The 22,959-nt window shown below is 36.1% G+C and overlaps 1 protein-coding gene across 2 annotated transcripts in view; it reads right to left on the bottom strand.

The window, feature by feature from the left end:
- Positions 1–5,739: 5,739 nt before the first annotated feature.
- The window catches only part of ANKRD50 (ankyrin repeat domain 50), a 34,571-nt gene continuing 17,351 nt past the window's right edge, over positions 5,740–22,959 (bottom strand). For both annotated transcript variants that reach the window (XM_044224036.1, XM_044224035.1), the window contains exons 3-5: positions 16,688–16,917; positions 10,428–13,978; positions 5,740–8,790 (exon numbers count right to left, since the gene is read on the bottom strand). In XM_044224036.1, the coding sequence (XP_044079971.1) occupies positions 10,431–13,978; positions 16,688–16,917 (3,778 nt within the window). In that variant the 3' untranslated portion in view covers positions 5,740–8,790; positions 10,428–10,430. The remainder of the gene's footprint in view (positions 8,791–10,427; positions 13,979–16,687; positions 16,918–22,959) is intronic.

Genomic DNA, 22,959 nt, shown 5'->3' with positions numbered 1-22,959 from the left:
GAAATAGAGTGTTTCCTTTCAGTGTAGAGGGCAGATTTCTTTGCTGTCCAAGATAAAAGCAATGGCTTTCTCTGGGGCAGAGTTTGGGCAAGTCTGCTAGCAGCCCTTTCACAAGATCAGGAGTCCTAGGCCTGTAGCTCCTTAGTTGTGCATGTGGCATCCTTCGGGGCCTGCTCCTGCATTGTTCCCATACAGTGTGGGGACAAGGAGAACCAATGCAAACACAAAGCCATGAGTAAGAAAGTTCTTGGTCTCTGACCTCAAAGTCTTTTGTCTTCTGCTAGGATAGCTATGAAACTGTGGCACGCTGACTTGTGAGTTTATCAGTGGGGTAAAATGTGATGTTACAATTCTTGATGTATCTCAGTTAACCTAAGCACTATGGCTGGCATTTTCTAGCCAGGGTTTCCTAACATTTATTTTCTTTTCCTAATTACACCCCGATTCCCTCTTGAGAATTCTGTATTCCCTGTTGGATACGATCTCAGGAAAGTGATTTGATGTTCTGTCCTCTCCCAGCTAAGAGATCGGAGCATGACCCAAGCTAACCTCACCGAAACTTACACAGAATGACAGACACAATGAAAACAATTGGTATTCATTTATCCCAGCTCCTTAAACAAATACTTCCTGCTATTTCTGAACATCCTTTTTTTAGAATCTATAGACAACTTGAACTCTGCCCTGTGTCCAGGCCAGATTCTTCACATTTCTCATGAATTTTGTGAGTTTCTAATATTCCCCAAATATATTTCCTTTGGCTTGAGTTGGTTTTCGTCACCTTCAACCAAAAACTTCTAAAGTACTCAGCCTTGATCTAACACTCTGCAGGTCCTAATGTGTTTCATATGTGTTGTGGATTGTGTTTTCACAGAACATGATTAGCCTTCACTACAGTTTGGGGATTAGAAATAAGACAATATTAGACACATAATGCATTTCTAGATTCTATAGATCTTTCTCTGGGACAAAGCTATTTCAAAGCATTCATTCATTAATTTAACTAATATTTACTGAGCACCTCCTTTATAGCAAGAACTGCTAGGAAGATGGCAGTGAATAAAATAGAAAATGAATCTTTCTCATGGGGTTTATAATCTTATTCTAAGTTATATCATTTTTGCTCTTTCTTTAAAAAGAGACTGTTAAAATGTAAATGCTTTGTGGGCACAAACCTTGTTTTTCTTGATTACCATTTTTATTGGTAACTGCTTATTAAGTATTCAATAAATATTTGCTGACAAAATAAATAAATCTTACTTCCAATAGGAAGTTGCTGGACCTGAAATGTCTGCATTATTGGTCACAAACAACTGTCCAAAATGGAGATGAAAAGCATTAGAACCCAAAGGAATGAGGGGATAAAGACCTCTTTGTATTTGTCTTAAATTTTTGTATCAATATGACAAATTTTCAATGTTGAATGGATACTAAAAGTCATTCCTTATTAAGTAAGAATTTAACTAGAAAGGAAATATGATTACTATTAAAGAGAACAAGTAATAAATGGAGCAATCACAACTAATAAAGTAAGTCTGAATAAAATTTAACTTACAGTCTAATAAAAGCCTCTTTGCACAAATCAAATGAAATAGAATTTATAACTTTAAAATAAGGCAAAATCACAGTTTTCTTTTCTTTTCTTTTTTTTTTTTTAAAGATTTTTTATTTATTTATTTGACAGAGAGAGATTACAAGTAGGCAGAGAGTCAGGCAGAGAGAGAGGGAGAGAGAGGAGGAAGCAGGCTCCCTGCTGAGCAGAGAGCCCGATGCGGGACTCGATCCCAGGACCCTGAGATCATGACCTGAGCCGAAGGCAGCGGCTTAACCCACTGAGCCACCCAGGCGCCCAAAATCACAGTTTTCATTAGTTAGACAATCTCATCTTGCTTTCTCTTTTAGAGCCTCTTTTTTAAGATCACATTTTCTTTTGTCTTCATTTTTAAAATTTTATTTTACCAGTTTAATCTCATTTTTAATGGGCTGTTTTTCCCCACATGTCCAACAGTTTTTGTTGCGGCTTCTATTAAGATCTACATCAAATGAGTTATTACCAGGTGACAAATCAAATGCCTATTATTATCATCACCAGAAAAAGTTATGGTGGCTTCTTAGGGAAAGGGTCAGGGAGCGATGTGTCTGTGATGTGGAGCAGGGTTGGCAGCCTACACTTACCCTGAAAACCACTGGCTTTTTCCTGCTTGCTGCATAATTAAAGGACAAATGGGTAAGTTTTCTGAATTTTAGTGACAGTTACTCAGTTCTTCTTAAAAGAATAAACTGATTTCAACTTAATTGTCTCTGGTTACAAAGAGGTCAGTTCAGGTTATCAGCTAAAAAGCAATCAGTCATCCGCATATGTTCTAATAAATGATAAATAATTGGCTTGTTTTTCTGCTATATTCAATACAAACCAAGTGAATAGAACAGATGGGGAGGCAGTAATAAGAAAATATGTACTATTTCTTTCTGAGTTTGATCACTTTTAGAACTTGGGTAAGCTCGGTATGTTTTAACAAGTGGACCAAAATAGTATAATTTAAATATTTTTCCCACAGCTGTTTCTGAATGAAAAGAAAGTGCCACGAAAAGAATAGTAACTGAACACTTACTATGTATGAGACAATCCAAAAGATACAAAGCTGAGTAAGACGCAAATCCTGTTGAAAAGAAGATTACAGTGGGAGAACAGGAGATGATATGTTTAGCATAATGCTGAAGAACAACCATAAAAGGCAAGTATAAAATACAACACTAATTAAAAAACACTTCTCTCCGGCTGGGAGATGGGGACAAAGATCAATGTAAGCAGAGAAATATAGGTCGAAAGGAGCATGGAGTGTTCCAGCAATAACAAACACGGCTGTGGGGGCTGGGGAGCGGAGGGTTTGGTGCGTGGCCCACGGGAGAGGAGCAGGAGAGGACAGGGAAGCAGCAGCGGGATGGAGGGGTGAAAGACCCAGTCTGTGAGGGCTTTTGTGACAGTCTGTGAGGGCTTTTTGTGGCAGTCATGAACTGTGCCATTCTGTATGACACACTAGGAGATATCGAAGGCTTCTGGGCAGGTAAGCCATGAACAGAGTGATGTTCTAAAAAGGTAACTGGTGGCTACCTGAAGGACAGACTGCGGAGGAGACAGACTCAAAGCTGGCTGGAGTCTGTGGCAAGAAAAGAGCCATGCTTTCAGAGATGTATCTGCTTTCAATTTGTAGGGCTGCAGAAGGCCCAGCACAGAGGGGGTCATCCTGGTAAAGAGGGGGTTCTGGGAGACCAGGTGAGGCCCATACAAGAATGGCCACAACAGGCATGGAGGAGGGAATAGGAAACCTGGTAGGGGGAGAGTCCACGTGGCTACTTCCTTCTGAGCAGCCAAGAGAGGCAAGATGACACTGCAATATATTTCTCAACCATGTTTTTAACAAGTGCTCTTTCAAAGACTGCAGAGCAGGGTACTCTATCATCAAAAAACCAAAAAACAAAACAAAAACAAAAACAAAACACAGGAGTATATACAAAGTTAAATGAACTTATCTTGTCCTAAAAGACCTCTCCGAGCTTTTAATATGATGATACACCTTGATGGGCCAAGAGAGAAGAACACGTGCAGCATTTAGGAAACCTAGAATATAACATGAAAGTCTATTTTAGACCCAATAACACATATTGGAAACAAAGTGCATTAATGTTACTTTGGAGTTTAAAACCTACATGCCTGGGAGAGTGAGAGCAATGTGTATGTAAAGTAAAATCTCTTAGAGATTCAGCTAGGATGGACATTTGGTTTTCTACAAACTAGTCAGTTATTTAAAATTTTAGTCACATTGTATTTCTAACTTAAAATATACAGAAGTGCATCATCCCTTGGTTAATTTCTTGAGGAAGGACCAAAGCCTTTTCTCCCAAGAAGGGGTCCCTGCCGGGACTTCCTGGTCCTCCTCTTCTGTGCATATGCCACACCCACAGAACATCGTCTACAATATCCAATTTCAGTTTCTTTAAAGTAGAATGGAAAACTATTCACAAAAGAGTTAGGAAGAATGATATTTAGTGAGAAAGTTGACGGCTTTAGTTTTGGATATACTGAACTTAGTGTTTTTAAAACATGCATGTAGTTTTTTAGCAGGTATTTATTTGGAAATGCATAACATGCCTTTCCCTACAGGAATTAATCAAAATTATAGCATTTCTTTTTTCCATGTATACAGCATTTATGTTTGTTATGTCTTTACCTACCTACTAATGGAAGTTATTAAATCACCTTAAATCTCATAAAATCACATGATTTCTTCTAACCTCTACCTTCACAATAATCATTAGTTTCAAACACAGGTTTATCCTTAGATACATGGCTGTGACCTACATTTTGGTCAGGGGGATGGTTAAGTAGGTACGTTCAATTTGTAAAAAAAAAAAAAAAAATATATGGGACAGCACCTTAAGGTTTGTGTATTTTCCTGTATATGTTTTAGTTTAGCCTAACTTTACAAACAAAATGGGAGTAACACACCTTAAATATGTACGGTAATTCTTTTTTTTTTTTTTTTTTTTTTTGTACGGTAATTCTTTGGGGACCTATTGTTACCTCACTTTTAGACATGTGTAACAGAAATAGGTAAAAACTCTAACTAAAAGCTTCTTCTAAATATTAGAAGTATATTCTTCTACCAATATGTTTCTTGTAATTTAAATTTTGTCAGTGTGGGTAATGATTGTATACATTTAAGAATAATCTAAATATGCAGTTAATTTCAAATGATCCCATTTTAATACTGGATAGTTTTAATAATTTTTAAATTTTACTCTATTAGCAAGACAGGCTGGCAGAAGTCCTATCTTGAAAGTAAGATTAGTGCATGTATTTGCTTAATGAATGAAAATTTCCCCCAAACCTAGAGTATGTATCACTACTATTAGTTGGAATCCTTCCAATTACTAGGGCAAGGGATTGAAAACCTTAGTCATTGCCAAGTTCTCACTGTATATTTCTTTGGACCACCAACTAGTGAACTCCTTATGTTTTAGTCAACCAGTCTGTTTTGAAATTCTTCTAAGGATACCACCCCTTTGTGCTTAAACATTGTTCAAAAATTCTGAGTCAGATTTTTTATTAATCCAACACATTTATCAATGATATATGGTAATTACTACAGAACTCTGTAATTATCATAAAATACTCCAACAGAATATCTTGCTGGCCTTTTTTAGAAACCCCTCCCTGGAGTAATACATTGTATATATTCACACACATGCCCGTACATACATAAGGTGTGTTCTGGTGGGAGAAGTGGATCGTGAAGTGACTCAACTTTACGGAGTGAAGAATACACACAAATCAACGATCATACCTGCAATAAATCCCAAACTATCAAATGTGAGATGGCCATAATATTCTATCAACCAAGGAGCTTGCATGCACACAACTGACTGGCTTACTGCAATTTCCGAGTCATGAAGCCTGACACGGTGAGCTATGGTAGTTACATAGTTATCAATCAGAGAAGAGAGAAAAAGAACACTAAGTCCTTACAAAAGCTTTTGGAAGACATAAAGCTAGATCTTTTTGTTTTTCTATCTTCCTTTGTGAAGTGTTTATACCTCATATTTTTTGGTAAAATGTTTACAAATTCATTTTCTCCATATTTATTTAAATTAACAACTTAAAACCTACAGTTGTTTTCACTGTAAACATGTCATGCATGTTCTGTTGGTTCAAGGATAAAATTAAAACAAGATATCCTCTGTAGAGCAAATATATTTATTATGCACTTTCATATACATAGGGATTTTTGCTTAATATAATACAAGGAATAAAATAAAACTTTTACAATGTGAAATTCAATGTACACTTTATGCTATTTACATACCCCAAACCAAGGAAAAAATAAAAAAGAAAGCATTTGTCTGCAACTACATTTGCTGAGAAGTGTAAATGGAGAACATTAAGCAAAACAAACATTTGCATAGCCAACAATATTGAGAAAATTATTTACTCCTGTTTTTAAAGTAGTGAATTATTTTTGGTAAGGATTCCAGTAGGGGTGGGGGATAAGGAAGAGAGACAAAAGATACTGGCTGTACTTTGCAGTACACAGGAGTTCCAGATAATTTTCCTTCCAAAACCTTTCCTACATACAGATTTTAATTTTTCATTACTATATATATTTTTTAGTCACTTCCCTTATCATCAACTCATGACTTCTAGGGAATGGGCGCAGATGGAATGTAAAACAAGTTACAAGCACATGGCATCATAGGTGTGTAGTGACATCAGGTGATTTATAAAATTTAAACATCTTGATTTTTAAAATAGCTATTTAGGCATTTTTAATTGAGGGGACTGTTTTTTACTCTTCTTCATGAAGCAAAAGCCATTTTCAGTCATACTTTTAAATCCCCCACAAAAACAAATAGGCAAAGTGGGGCATCTTCAGCACCCTTATCATCCTTATCATCCTAACTAAAAGCCAATTCTGTCCTATTCCAAAACACAATTAATAGAAAAACATCTAGAGGAATACTTACTTTTGAAAATCGTATTTTCCCAACAGATTTTCTTCCTACCAACTGTTTCAAGTGTACATAATATGGGTATGAAAACATTCAGATCTTTGAAAAACATAAACCCCTTATGTAATGAGTCATATCGTTGCCCATTGGCCACAAGGTGCATTTTTGTAAAAAAACAATAAAATTAAATAAATACAATTCCAATAATTCAAGGTTAATAGAAAAACCGGCAGCTTTCAGGGTTCTCTTTCTAAAGAAAAATACACCTAATAAGAAATTAGAGCTTCATCTTCTACTGTAATGTAAATGTACTATATTTGAGAAATGAGTAAGATTGGTTCTAATAATAGTATGTATTCATATTTATCAATAGAATCATTAACACTTTTAAGGCTACTTTGCAAGAGTCCTATTAAGTGTATTTAATAAATGTCCCATAGGGACAAAAATTCAATACTTGAAACATTCACATTCGAGTTATCACTATTGCCATGTCACCTTAATAGTGAATGAACTTCTCTCCTATTCCTGATTATGACTTACCAATGACAAACAAAATGCGTTTTGCTCACTTTAAAAAAATAAAGAACAAAACCCTTACATGAAGATTCAAGTGAAACACTTATCACAACCAATTACACGTTTCTATTTCTGTGAACAATGCATCACATATGTGTCCTTCATATATGAAGATGGCATTACTGACCTCTTCTACTCAACATTCTTCTCCAGTAGTAGCAGTGTTTTTGTGCTGAATCTCCAAATTCTCTTTCCTCATTCCTCTTTCTTATCAACAGCACATGGGAAAAATAGAATTTGTGGGCTTTCTAAAATTCACGGGGCTTATTCAAAGATCGAACCTACAACCATGGCTCCTCAACAACTCTAACCTTTCCAGACATACACACAACCCAGCTAAGCCAGCCTCACTGATTTAGAGTCCATCCAGGCGGCCAAGGCTGTGGGTCCCCTGCTCATTTGAACCAGTCACCTTTGTTTTCCCTAGTCAGAGACTTCATCTTTAACCCTGCCATCCAGTCATCCTGTGAGCAACCGGCCAAAGAAGAAAACAGGAAAGAGTATGTGGACAGAAAAGTGCAAATCCATCACTATCGTTTACCAAGTATCAATAAAAAAATACACATGTGCTATGACTGACAGGTTAGTGGTGTCATCTTTGAAGGACCGCACATATTACATTCATCAATACTATTCATCCAACTGCCACTAAAACTGACTCAGCTGATTTTGAGAGGGGGCTATTTTGGTCATGCAGTGATTTACAAGATAGAACCAACTGAGAGAGAAGCCAGCATGAAAATCTACACTGGCAAATTGTATTCAACCAGACAGAAGAGATTAAGTGTAGTCAGTGAATTGTTCAGGGATCAAAAATCTACCCTCAGACAGCTGCATCTCCTTCTACTTACACACGCCCTGAGGCATGGCTTTGTCCCTGAGAATTTTCATGCCTCAGGAATGATAGTCTGTCTTCTTGGAGGTGGAATGACAAGTGAGTGGAAGGTGAAATTGCATCCCAGTGAATGAAACAGAACTTTGTTCTGATTATAGTCTGCTTTTTCCTCTCTTTCTCTTTTTCTTTTTTTCATCTTTAGCCAGAGATTAGGAGGATTCTACTGGGAAATCCAAATTTAAACTACTCAGAGCAGCTCCCTAAAACACTAGAATTATTTTTTAAAAAATCTGTCAGCAAACCATTTTCACTTCAATGTGGCATTAAATAGAAACACATTTTTCAACCAATGCTGAAGGTGTACTGAACATAAAATAGTTGCATGATTTATTTTATTGAGCAACATTTTTAAAGATACAAGAAACAAGCCATACACTACAACAATGCAAAATGTGACTGAAACAATATGCTTAAGTTTCATTCGCCACAAAAAAGAAAAAAAAATAAATACAAAGAACACTGCCTTTTCGTACATATTTGATCATGGCACATGCACATTTATCAAATCTTAACTTAAAAATTTTTTTAGCTTTTACAGGGAACTGCAGTATATATCTGCATTTAAAAACAAAAGTGCTTATTCTTGTGTAGTGAATACAAAGCACACAAAATGAAATTTTTTTAAGCACAGAGGGTTACATTGAGAAGGCAGCCTTACTATTTAGGCACATTACAGTAATTAAGGTAACTGTACTGCAGATATCACATTCTTCATTTTTTTTCAGCAAATCAACAGGCATTTTATGATTTCATCCAGTAGCTGAAGAACCACTCCAATCACAATGTCTTCTGTTTCACAGAATAGGAAACTAATGCAAAAGTTAAAGAAAAAATTAATTTCTACATAATACTTATTATATAACTACAAATAGTTTTAAGACCCTATATAATTATATATATATAGATATATATATACACACACACACATACATACATTTACTATGTAAAGCATAAAGTGGATACATCTATTAGAGACTCATTATTCAACTTATAAATCACTTTTAAAGAATCCACAAAATATTTACCCTAATTCATGTGTTTTACTGTTTAACATATATGTATACTTTGCTTTTACAAAAGATGTCATGAGAGTTAGAGGGCTGTACCATCAGAGTTGAATATTTTAAAAATAAATCACATTGCAGAATGAAAGACTTTGCACAAATTATTTTTAAATGATATCTGACCAGTCATCCATCAATTCATATCAAAGGGCTTTACTATTAGAAAGCATATCAGGTTTATAATTTGTAATAATGCTTCACCTGAAATACACCAAAATATAGCTCCAAAGACAAAAAAAAAAAAGCAAAAAATTTGTTTACTAAAGAGTACAACTTTGTTAGAGGATGAAAAATGATTAAGCAAAGTGGGATAAATATACTTGTAATATAAATTAGCAAAGATTCCTAATGAAACCTTTGGATTTATCTCTAATGAGAGAACTGTGCTTCTGAAAAAGTATCTATTATATAAAATTAGGTATATATTTTCCCATTAACTTCCCCTATATAATTAGTGAAACATCCATTGTGGTGGAAAGAAGAAAGTTTTTAATAAATAGGATTTATTTTGAGGTTTAAACACAAAATTCTTATGTCTGAATATACTGTTCTAAATATTCAAACTAAGTTCTAAATATCCTCTTGCTAACACATCCAAACTTACCATCTTTCCTCACCTATTCTTCATGTGTGTGCAAATTTTACTTGGAAGTTTTTTTTTTTTTTTTTTTTTTTTAACTTGGAAGGTTTTTAAGAGATCTGTCATAACAAAAATTACCTTTTGCTGATTAAATCTTTGACTTCCTCCAGGGTGAAAAGGAAAGAAATTAACACTGACTACCTATCTACTAAGCACTACATACGCTATTTTATTCAAACCAAAATGTGAGGTTTACCGAAATGGTCCTCTCCCCTCCTTCCATTACCATCAAAGAACTCTGAAGTGGGGAAATGACGGTATAGGAGGAAATTCTTAATCTGCGATCCATTAAGTAGTATAACTCATTCATTCATCTATTCATCCTCTCATTCATTCATCCATTCACATACTCAATACATTTTCACTGAGAAACGAATACAGGTCCAAACAGTATTCCAAATACACGGAATACGTCAGAGAACAAAACAGATAAAAATCCCTACTTTCACAGAGTTTACATTTTAGTTGGGAAGAGACAAATAATAAACATAATAAATAAAATATATAAAGTATACTAAATAAGAAGTTCTTTGGATAACAAAAAGCAGGAAAGGAAAAGAGTGCTGGTGGCAGGACAATCCGAATTCACAAGGATGCTAAGGGAAGGGCTTGTTGAGAGAGAGGATGGCATCTGAATAGATTAGGCGAGGGAACTGGCCATGTGACTATTAGGGAAAAGAGTATCCTTAGTAGAGGGAACCATACTTTTGATATTTTATTCTCTATGTTGATGAAATGTTACCTTTTATAACGGCGTTTCCTTTTTATAGTTGAAGCTAGGGTCAGAACCCTCAATCTGAAGCTTCAGGGCTTGTTTAAGGCTTAATTCCGTCTCGGAGGAAGGATACCCTTCTAACACTTCCTGATGCCCCCTGTCTTGTATTGTCCGCGGGACTGACACCCTACCAAGAAAAACCTGGTTGCTCTGAAGATGGTAATTCGGATTGGTCATTATCCCATTTCTCTTTTTCTGCTCCCCACTTTGTTGATGAATAAGAAATTGCTGTTGAGATCGACCAATTTCTTGCTGAGTCGAAGGTACCATAATTTTGCACTGCGATTCTGCGGGCATTTGCTTAGGTGGCGCACTCGTCCCTGATTTGGCGGTAGGCCCTCTTTTATCAAACTGAGTCATCTCATATTCTAAAACCTTTGGCTGTGAAGAATTATTTTGTTTAGCTTTTTTCCCAGCTGCCCCAGATTTGCTGGAATTTTCTGATTTCCCCCCTTTGTTTGTTTTAGTCGACTTCAAACTGGGCTTTACCTGACTCCACTCAAATTCACTACTTGGTGAATTATGGCTCTGTCCCAAGGACTGCGTTGTGGAAGACGGGGAAACAATTGACTGTCGACTTCTACTGCGTGGCAACGAATGTTGCTGAATTTGTTCTGTAAAGGACAGGTTATGAAAGCTATCAATTGGCACTGTTTGAGCCGTTGCCGTAGATGATGTAGTTCTCAAAGATGAATTTTTTGAGCTTTTCAGGGAATTGTTTGACAACGACGACTTCTGACGATCGACTGTAGAATCTGGAGATTCTGAAGGAGAACTGAATGCATGAGCTGGCCCATTAGGTAAACCACGCAACGAAGGCTGCATGTCCCCTCCACCAGTACTGCCAGAGCTATTTGATTTAATTGTTAATGACTGCATTTTTGAAGACACCGACTGCAGAGGTTTTTGCTCCATTGTATGCACAGGAGATGGGGAACAGCCATTCAAACTAGATGCACCATATTTTTCTAATAATTTAATTATTTGAGAATGTCCATTTTTGGCAGCAACACGCATAGCAGTGCGTCCAAATTGATCAGCATGGTTTGGATCAGCACCGTGCTCTAATAAAACCTGCACAACATCAATGTGCCCTTCCTGGGCTGCAATACAGAGAGCAGTTGCACCCTGATTACATGTATGGTCAACTATGGCACCATGCTCGATCAGAAGCTGAACCACTTTTACGTGGCCCTGCCACGCTGCAGACTGTAAAGCAGATCGCTTTTCGTTATCTGAGGCATTGACGTCAGCATGGTAGGTTATCAGAACCTGCACCATTTCCAAATGGCCTTGCCAGCAGGAAACGTGAAGTGCTGTCCTTCCTTCAGCATCACTTGCTTCTACATTTGCACCATTTTCTAGAAAATACTCAGCCATTGTAAGTTGGTTTTCTAAGGCCAAAATATAAAGCGTAGGCCTCCCATCAGCATCTTTGTAATTAACGTCAGCTCCATGGCTAAAAAGCAATTCAACAATGTCTCTATGCCCTTCTAATGCAGCAACCCGCAGTGCATTTCTTCCATCATAACCTCTCTGATCAATGTTGGATTTATTTTCCAATAGTATTTGAACACAATCATAATGACCCTCTTGCGAAGCTAATATGAAAGGTATTCGTCCATCATTATCGATCTCGTTTGTTCTAGCACCTTGTTCAATAAGTGCTTCACATATTAACCTGTGACCTTCAAAAGCTGCCATATGCAAAGGTGTCCATCCGGCATCATCTCTGTGATTTTCATCTAACCCTCTGTCCAGTAGAGTACGTACTACCTCAACATTTCCTTGGGCTGAAGCTATGCTGAGGACTGTTCTACCTTCACTATCGATGCTATCCACAGCTGCACCCCAAAACAAAAGCGTGTTTACAACAGAGGCATGGCCCATAGAAGCTGCTGCTAAGAGGGGTGTACGACCGTTGTTATCTGTGTGGTCTACATCTGCTCCCCCTTCTAGAAGCAAGTCAACCACATCGACGTGTCCTTCATAGGCAGCGACCAGCAGTGGAGTCATGCCATCTTTATCACAATGATCTACTTCAGCACCTCGATCAATTAAAAGACTAACAACTGATGCATGTCCTTTACTTGCAGGCACACAAAGAGCAGCTACAGAGAGCGCAGTCCTGCCATCAACATCCTCATGATTCACTTCCGCTCCGTGGTCCAGGAGGTGTTCCACAATTTCTCTATGGCCCATGTATGCTGCTGCTATCAGTGCAGTTCGACCTTCATTATCAGCTTTGTTGACTTCAGCACCATGTTGTAGCAAATTCAGTACAATATCCTCATGTCCTCCCCAAGCTGCTGCTCTCAAAGCTGTTCGGCTATCAGCATCTGCACAATCCACTTTTACACCTGCATAAAGTAGTGCAGAAACTACCTCGGTATGGCCACCCCAAGCAGCAGATCTTAATGCTGTCCAACCATCTTGATCAGTATGATTAATATTTGCACCACACCCAATTAAACAATTAACCACCTTGGTATGTCCTTGTCTAGCAGCTAGGGTAAGTGGTGTATGTCCATGGGCATCTTCAATCTCTAAATCTGCTCCCCTGGAGACAAGTAAATTCACTACATCAAGATTGCCACTGTATGCAGCATTAGCCAATAATGTTCTCCCATTTGAGTCACACTGATTTACTGAAGCTCCATTATCTAATAATGTCCGAATGGAATCCTCTCTTTCCAAGGCTTGTCGGACTATGCACGACGTGCGATCATCTTCACTGTTAACGTGAGCACCAGCTTTAACCAACAGCTGTAGCACTTCTTGTTCCTTGGGTATTAAAGTAGACAGGGAATCTCTGACAGGTGTACCATTCCATATCATCCAGAGAGCTAACTCAGCTGTCTCTAATTGTAAGTTTGAATTAATTAAATGCAATGCAAATTCTTGTGCTTCCAGTGGTGTTAAATTCTTGGCTTGACAGGTATAACTCATAGCCAACATTCTGTGTCCTTCTGCCGCATTACATAAATACTTCTGAGTGCAGTGTTTCACATCCAGAAGCCACTCTGCAAAACTATAATGGAACAGTATTTTAGTATTTCCTAGTCCATCAACAAGAAGTTTGGAGAGGACATCTAACTTACGTTGAAAGTCTTCCAAGGTTAATGACATATTTTTAGTCCATACCGCATGATATAATTCCGTTATGGTCAAAGGCCGGCAGGCTGCAAGAATCACATTCAAAATGGGCTGAACTTTTGCAAACTGTTTCCTTACAAAAAGTCTCTGACACAGCCAGAGATAGAGACCATTTAGAGTTCCTGGGATGTCACGAATCTCTCTTAACATAATAAAATTTTCTACAACTCCATCTAGAACTCGCTCTAGATAAAGAAAGCATCCGCTGCTTTTAATGTGCAGTTGATTTAACATCTCTGCAGTTTCTTTTGTGAGGTGTTGTCGCAAAGCTTCTTCTTGATCTAAACGATGAAGGATGTACTGCTGAACATCCTTAACAATGTATGCCTTCCGAAGGTCATCTAAGCTTATTTTTCGAAAACCTGAAGAGACAAAAATAGATGTCATCAAATGAAAATGATTATAGAAGCTGCCATATATTTGAAGAGGATGTCCTCAATATATAATAAAATAATAAGCAAAGAAATCAATAATAAATCAATACTAATAAATTAATACCTATGAGTGTGTGTATATACACACACACAGATACATATATATATATATATTTTTTTTTTTTTTTTTTTTTTTTTAAGCTTTATTTATTTGAGAGAGAGAGCATGTGTGGGTGGGGGAAGGGCACAAGGAAAAGAATCTTTAAGCAGACTCCTCATTGAACACAGAACCCGCCGGGGAGCTTTGATCCCATGACCCATAAGATCATGACCTGAGCTGAAACTAAGAGATGGCTGCTTAACCAAATGAGCCACCCAGGTGTCACAATATCTATTAGTATTTAAATCCGTTCTCTCTTCCTTCCATAAAAACCACTAATGGAAGATAAAGTATTTCATTTTCTGATCCTCAAAAGGAACTATTTCTTATTGTATTAGTAGCTCAGGGCTCCTCTCAACTTTAATGACAAGAGATACTAAACTCAACATTAGAAAGTCTTACATACATATCCATGAAAACACCTTAGCATGATTTTCTGAACTCCCAAACGACTAAGAAAAAAAAGTTGCCAGAGATAATAATAATAACACTTGCTTGTTTTTAAAGCTGATCCTTTTCACAGTAAAAATTTATATATTTCCATCCATATACCTAAATGTACACTAGCCTTAACGATGGGACTGAACATTTATATCCAATTAAGAGTATTACCTGTCACTGCCTCTGAATTACTATTATAAGTACACTTTCATAAAGAATACACACAAAATGCTTACAGTTTAATAAAGCTCTTCCAAATCTAAGTGTTTAGTAATATGTACTTAGAGTGAATAAATTATTATGTTCATCATTAATGATAGTTAACTGTTCATTAAAACAGAACTGAGAATACCTGTTAATAATTTCATTATCTTAAGTTAACTTTACTAAAAATACTTTTTTAAAAATTGCAACTTCTAATCATTATATATACATTTCTCTTATTATGAATAAGCACAATTTAATATGCTGCCATACAAAGCACTTCAACACATTTTTATAAGGCCGAAAAATTCTCATCGTTTCTAGGGACTAAAAACAGGATTTACTGAAATGTTGGACCATAATCTGTTGAACCACTTTTGTATTCTTACTGAAATATTTCCCAGGGTATGAAACTTCTTAGGGCTACTGACAGTAGAATGACAGAGTGACAGGATGTGTGCCAGGATTTATAACCTGTTGCTCTTTGAAATTATTTATTATCCTGAAGAATCTTTGAGGGTAGGGGCTAGGAAAATTAAACCTAAAAGTAAAACAGTAAGAAAATCAAATAAATTCTGGCATGTTGATACACTAGTAAATTATGTAGCCATTACTATAGTTTTTTGTTTTTGTTTTTGTTTTAAGATTTTATTTATTATTTGAGAGAGAGAGCATGAGAGGAGAGAGGTCAGCGGGAGAAACAGACTCCCTGCCGAGCAGGGAGGCCGATGTGGGACTCGATCTCGGGACTCCAGGATCATGACCTGAGCCAAAGGCAGTCACTTAAACCAACTTAGCCACCCAGGCGCCCCTAAAATAGTTATTAAAAAAATATATAGTGACACTAAAAGGCTTATAAATGTTAAACTTTATTAAAAAGCAGGAAATCAAATTGATAGAAGTATGATCTCAACTAGGTAGGATAACATACACAGAATTTAACACATAATGTTAAAGAGTGGTTATTTAACACTTTATCCCTGAAAGATGTTAATATTTGAGTATCCTGTCATTTAAAGCATTTCCTATATGGAGCATGTATTATTTTATAACCAGATATAAATAATTATGTATGAAGATCTCCAAAAATACTTGAGGATTAATTTGTGCACAAAACAGTTTCAAATGGGCTATTTCCTTCAGTCCCATAACATGTATCAATTGCCATTAGTCCACAATAATATCCTCATAGGCAGTCAAGATTCTGCTTAAGGGCCAAAGTAATTTTCATTAAACTGACTCTAATCTGAACTCATTAATAAAAATGCTAGTTAGTGTACTGAATACATCAGGAAAGAGAAAAATCTCTTCCCAACAATGTTAAATCCTCAGATATGAGTGGGTGAAACTTATTTAGATCCAGTAAAAATATTAATGTTCTTTCCCTAAGGTGATACACCTACCAATTTTAATTCTGAATGCACTCGTTTAAATTCAAAACCCATATATCACAACTTAAAACAACAGTAAAAAGTAGAAAGAAATAAGGAGGACATTGGCAAGGGAAGCTGATAAAAGTCTAGGAAAAAAATGAGTAAATGAAAAAATATGCTATCCTCATGGATGGAAAGAAAGCACATTTCGTATTTCAAAAACTTCTCTTTCAAGTTTTAACTAAATTTAATATTTTTTGTTTATATCATTAATAGTTATAATTTTTAAAAGTATGGTATTAAAGTATGGTATTCCAGAGGAATAAAAGTAAAAGTATATAATTCAGAATAATAATATTGGTGACAATAAGGGCTGGGAAGTAAGTGTACAAAAAATAAAAAATATTAAACCAGTGTGGCATTTGCACAAAAATGCCAACAGACAGTTTAGAAGATAAGACAGTTTAGAAATATATCAATAACACATCGATATACATACATGGCAGTAATTACACTTACCGGTAAACATTTTAGTAACAGCCTTACTCTGTTTTCGGGCAGAACACAGAAGCAATAGCCATGGTGGAAAGAACTCATGGTGACCAGCCAGAAGCTCTGCAACAGTTCCAGATAAGCTGGTAGACGTTTGTTCACCTTCAGTGATATTACATCCTTCATCAACAGAATCAACAAGTAGATAGAGGCTTTGCTGGGGAGGCTTCATTCCCAAAAGAGGGAGGAGAACACATCTGTAAAACACACCCACATGAACATTTTGAATGTTACTGGCTATGACATTTAGTTTCTCATTCAGACATTAGTAATACAGGTTAGAAATATGTGTTAAGAATAAATAAATTTTTAGATACAAATACTGTACAAGTTTCAGTTTCTTACTTTAAGAATACTAGTCCTAAATAGTTCACATTTTTAGTAACATTTTCCACAAAAAAGTGTGTGAGTGAGAGGGTGTATGTGTGTATGCATGTGTGTATTAGTAATTCAGCATAATTAAGGAGGACAGTAGGAACTTTAGGAAAGAAACCACATTTCAATATTCCCATCCTGATTTTTACAATCACCAATAAAAAGCTTGAATTGCTTATAACCAAGTTAAAATGTGTTGCAAAAAACCCAACCTAACAAAAAAAAACAACCAACTTTGGGGCCCACTTTAATAACAAGAAAATATCAAGAGTCCCCTTACAATTTAGAAATGCTTCATTACAAAATTTCATTTCATCTTACAAAATGACTGTAGCTATACTAGCTAGTCATGCACAAATTTTGTTTTAATGATGGTACGAAGATAAATTCTTATAATCTAGGTCCCATTTGGTGTATGTTCACCTTTCAGTGTTAAAGAACAAATTATTACACTTAATTCCACAGAACAATGCATTTCCTACTCATAATTTATACTGCAGTTGAATAGTTGAATATAATTTTTATAACTGAAACAATGCTCATTCATTTTCAACAAATATTTACTTAAGCATGTCATGTGCTGAAAATGGCACTGAAAGGGACATAATCCATTTAGTTATGAATACCAAAAATTTACAGATAACCCTTTCTACAACTAATACCAAAAATTTACAGATAATCCTTTCTACAACTCTCTTCTTAAACTTCCAATCCCGTAGCAACCAAGATCTAATTTGTCACTATGTCCTACCAGTATTTCTTTATAAAAATCACCCCCTTACTCTGCACTTCCAACATCTCTCTCACCCGGACCACCATAATCACCAGTATGTTCTGTATGTTCCATGTCTCCAACCACTTCCCCACAGTTCCTACTGCAGCCAGAGCAACTTTACAATACTACTCCAGCCACACTAGCCTTCTTTCAGTGACTTTTATTAGATACAATTACACAAGGACCTTTTCATTTTTTTTTTTTTTTTTAAGATTTTGTGTGTGAGAGAGAGCGAGCGCGAGCGAGCGCACACAAACAATGCGAGAAGCACGCTCCCTGCTGAGCAAGGACCTCAAGGTGGATTCCATCCAGGACGCTAGGGTAATGAGTTGTGCCAAAGCTTAACCGAATGAGCCACTTAGGTGTCCACACAAGGACGTTTTCTTTTGCAGTTTTATCTGCCTGAAATGTGCTTCTTTTCTAATGTAATTAACTCCTCCTTAATCTTCAGTTGTAAGCCTGAGAGTCACTTTGCCAAGACTGAATCCTTATGCTTTCAGAGCATTAAATATTTCTTTCGTAACACTATCAAATTTGCAATGTTAGATTTACTAATTTAATATCAATAATCCTTATTTCTTCCTTTACACTCAAAGCATCAAGAAAACAGGGGCCATGTCAGTTTTGCTCATGAGTGTATCCCAGGACTTAGTATAGTGCTGTGACCATAACAGATCCTAAATAAAGACTTGACATTGTTGTAGTCTAGAATGGAAAAGAAAGAACTTCAATGCATTGTGCTCAGTGCTCTGATAAAAAGCAGTAGCATTACTAATGTGACTGATAAATGACCAACTCAAGGGAAGTAGAAAGGAAAGGCAGAGGATGTCAAAGAAATATTCAAATATTAGGTGCTCAGATGAGTTGTTTTAAAAAAAACAATCCTAATTCTCCAGGAATTATAATAGATTTTACAATAAATTATAATTAGGAGGAAGAAGGGCAATACTGCCAAAAGGAATATGTTAAAGTTGGGAAAATTTACTGTACCTTATGTATATTTTTCCTCTATTATAAGAACAAAGAAGGTTGATGAATAACAGGTACTACAGTAATATGTATGTCATAGTATATAACATACTATAGTATTGTACCATAATCACTGCCACTTGAGAAATAACACACAGTGCTATGGGAGTACATAGTGGGCCAACTTACCTTATTTTTGATAGGGATTGGGTGGGGGAGAGCTCAGGGAAACTAAAAAAAAAGGACCTTAGTCAGGAGAAAGAGCCAGGATGAGGACAACACACAGGACAAAAAAAAAATCTAGTTGTGGCAACCTCACTCTTCAAAGTCTTGAAGAAGAGAAAGACCAGTGAACAGAGTATGGAAGAAAAGTTAGGAAAATGCATAATTACTGGGTTTTATAAATTTATTATGAAATTTGGACTATGACCCAAGGATACTAAGGAGCCACTGAAGTATTTTTAGCAGGAAATTGATACATTTATATTTGTATTTATAAAGATAACTGGCTATATTTGAAGGAAAGCCTGAAGAAGGTTAAGTCTATAAGGGAAGAGTGAGATGGGAGGCCACTGCTTGTTAAAAAACAAACAAACAAAAAAAGCAGGGGGGGCACCACTGCTAATTTTAATTCAGTGTTTTACATACTTTAGGTACTTTACATAGCCATTAACTCTGTTGATTCTCACATAAACTCTTTAAGATGGGTACTATTATAATACACATTTCCAGATGAGGAAATCAAGGTACATGAGATAAGTCATTTGTCCAAAGTTAAAAGAAGGGATTCAAGTCTAAACATGGGACTCCAGAACCCCCAAGGATGGATCATTAATTCTGGTTTGTCTGGGACTGTCCAAGTTTTAAGCAATGATTTGAGAAACTAGCTGTACCTCCTCTCCACCCCCAACTTCTGGGCAAACTGGTAGTTGGTCACCCGGGTTTATACTCTTAACTGCTAGGCTCTACTCATTATAATTATATTATAACAAATGCTATGAGGATTTGAGGGAAATCTGGTGGGTGAAACTGATAGGGTTTGATGATTATTTCATTGCTTTTGCTTACTCGTTGTTTGCCCTTCTTTTCCTAGTTTCTTACAATAGAAACTGAAATAACTGTTTCATACTTTTCTTCTAAAATAATCCTTCAATACTACAAAGTCCCTTAAGTATTTTCCATATCATCTGGTTCAAAATTCCCAGATTTTTTATGTTATTGTGTTATTATAATTATTTAATTCAACTGTCATCAGATAACATACTTTGTATAACCTGCATACCCTTAAATTTATTAAAATTTGTTTTGTGGCCCAGATTATATCTATCTTACTAAATGCTGTATGGACACTTGAAAAGAATATGTACTCTGTTACTGCTGGGTAGACTGTTCTACAAATGTCAATTAGGTCAATTTGGTGATAGTATTGTTTAATTGTTCTTACTGATCTGCTGTTTATTTGCACTATCAGTTACTGAAAGGGGAGTGTTAAAATATCAGAAGGTATGTGTGGATCTGTCCATGTCTTATTGCAACTGTATTAGTTTTTGACATTTTGAAGTTGTGTTATTAGGAAGAAACAATTATGATTGTTATATTCTTCAGAAATTCGCTCCTTTATCATTATGAAATGATCCTCTCTGACCCCTGCTGGTATTCTTTTCTTCAAATTTTACATCACCTGATATTAATGTAAGCTCTATCTTCTGATTAGAGTTAGCACAGTATATATTTCCTCACTCTTTTTCATTTAAGCTACATGTCTCTTTGTATACAAAGTATACTACAGGTAACATATAATTAGATCTCACATTTTTTCACTAAGTAAACTGCCATTTAATTACGATATTTATCATTTATATTTAATATGATTATTGATATGGTTCAGTCTAAGTCTACCATGTTCTTGTACATACCATTCTATAATGTATAAGCACATCTGTAACATATATTACTAGGATTACAGGTAGGTTAAGGGGCATACCTATGTATACTTGACAGAACACTCTCCTTAAAAATTAGAAAAATAAATATTCCCAACAGCTATGTAAGAGTTCCTGTTTATTTCTTACAGATACATAAAAAAATGGCATCATTGCAGTTTTAATTTACATTTTGCTTATCATGAGGCTAATCACATTTACAAATGCCTAGGAGTTATATAAAGGCATGTCTTTATATCTGTTTGCCCATTTTACAAAAGACTGTCAATTTTTTTCCTTTTGGGGACTCCTTAGTATCAAGAAAATACATTTGTTGCTAATTTTTTTCACTATTTTTCCTTTTGACTTTTTAATGTATTTTTTTTTTGACATGCAGTTTCTTTTTTTGTTTTTATACAGATAATAATATATCAGAGTCTTTTTTTCTTTTATGATTCCTGAGTTTTATGTCACATTTCTTTCTGGGAGGGCCTTCCCAACTTGAAGCTTGAAAAAACATTTCCTCATGCTTTCTTAAAAAGCTTTAAACATTTTGTTTTTCTTTTTAAAATTTTTTTTTTTTTTTAAGATTTTATTTATTTATTTGAGAGCGACACAGTGAGAGAGAACATGATCGAGGAGAAGGTTAGAGAGAAGCAGACTCCCCATGGAGTGGGAGCCCGATGCGGGACTCGATCCCCGGACTCCAGGATCACGCCCTGAGCCGAAGGCAGTCGTCCAACCAACTGAGCCACCCAGGCGTCCCTTGTTTTTCTTTTTAATCAAATTAATTCTGACATAAAGATGTAACCTAGGATTCCAATTTTGTTTTCCACATGGCCCCAAAGATATCACAAAACTATTTATGAAATTACTTCTCCTATTGATCTGAAATCTCTCTTTTCACAGAATAAACCTTCATATATATGTATATATATACACATAAATATATATATATATATGTGTGTTTCATTTCATTCTGTTGTCTTACCTTCTTTTCTCCAATAACTTTTTTTTTTTAAAGATTTTATTTATTTTTCAAAGAGAGAGCAAGGGAGAGCACAAGCAGGGGGAATGGCAGGCAGAGGCAGAGGGAGAAGCAGGCTTTGCTCCAAGAAAGAAGCCTGATCGAGGACTCAGTCCCAACCTGAGGCCAAGGCAGACGCTTAAAAGTGACTGAGTGACCCAGGCATCCCTCTCCAGGCACTTTTATTTCTGCTTCATGCAATTGTTTAACTTAGGCAATTGCTTATCAATTATATTTTCATTTAAGGCTATATGGTTGGCCACAGATTTCTTTTGTTCCATGGCAACACTTTTCTGGTGAGTGTTTCTTGTGCTCTGCTTCTCAGATTCCTTCCTCTTTTGTTCTTGAGATATATTTTTATGTATTTGTGACAGCTCTTCTTCAGTAAGGTAGTTCTCTCTGGACCAGCAACTGCAGGTTAGTATCCAGTGCCCAGGCTTGTAAGAATTCTCCTTATGACTCAGAGTAACAGACATGAAAAATTTCTTTGAGCTTCTACTTCTCCCCAGCCAATTAAGATCAGAAGCTGTGGGGATACATATAAAGCAGGGTTTCTCACCACAACCCTTTCCTGAACTACCCCCAAATGTCTGACTCATTCTTCCCAGCCCTCTTTGTTCTTCATTTCTGCCTAACTCGGTCCAGGGGAACTTCTAGCATAAGTCTATAACATGTCTCCATGTTTCCAAATAAGAGTCTTTATATACTCTTGGTGATAATCAGGGTATGCATTGATTATAAAGCATAAATCCTCTGCCAGTTTTGTCTGCATCTCAATTTAATACCAGCATCCACATTATACTGAGGTTTGGGCCTATAGTTCTCTCACAGTTTTAATTTTTTCCTTTTGTACTATTTTCCATGACTTAGTCATATTATAACCGGAAGCCAATCTATGGCTTTAAAAATGTTGAGCTATTTTTTTCAGCCCTAACCCCACCCTAAACTCAAAAGTAAAAATCCCCCAAACTATCTGCTATCTGTCTCCTGTGTGGATGCCCCACAAGCACCTCAAATTTAATGTTTAAAGAAGTGATCTGAAGGAGGCACCTGCACCCCAATATTTATAGCAGCAATGACCACAATAGCCAAAACATGGAAAGAGCCCAGATGTCCATTAACAGATGAATGGATAAAGAAGATATGGTATATACATAAAGAACACACACAC

Source organism: Neovison vison, chromosome 11 (assembly GCF_020171115.1).
Source record: "Neovison vison isolate M4711 chromosome 11, ASM_NN_V1, whole genome shotgun sequence".
Lineage (NCBI taxonomy): Eukaryota > Metazoa > Chordata > Mammalia > Carnivora > Mustelidae > Neogale > Neogale vison.
Note: the sequence above shows the minus strand (reverse complement) of the source record. Positions and strands in the feature narration are given on the sequence as shown.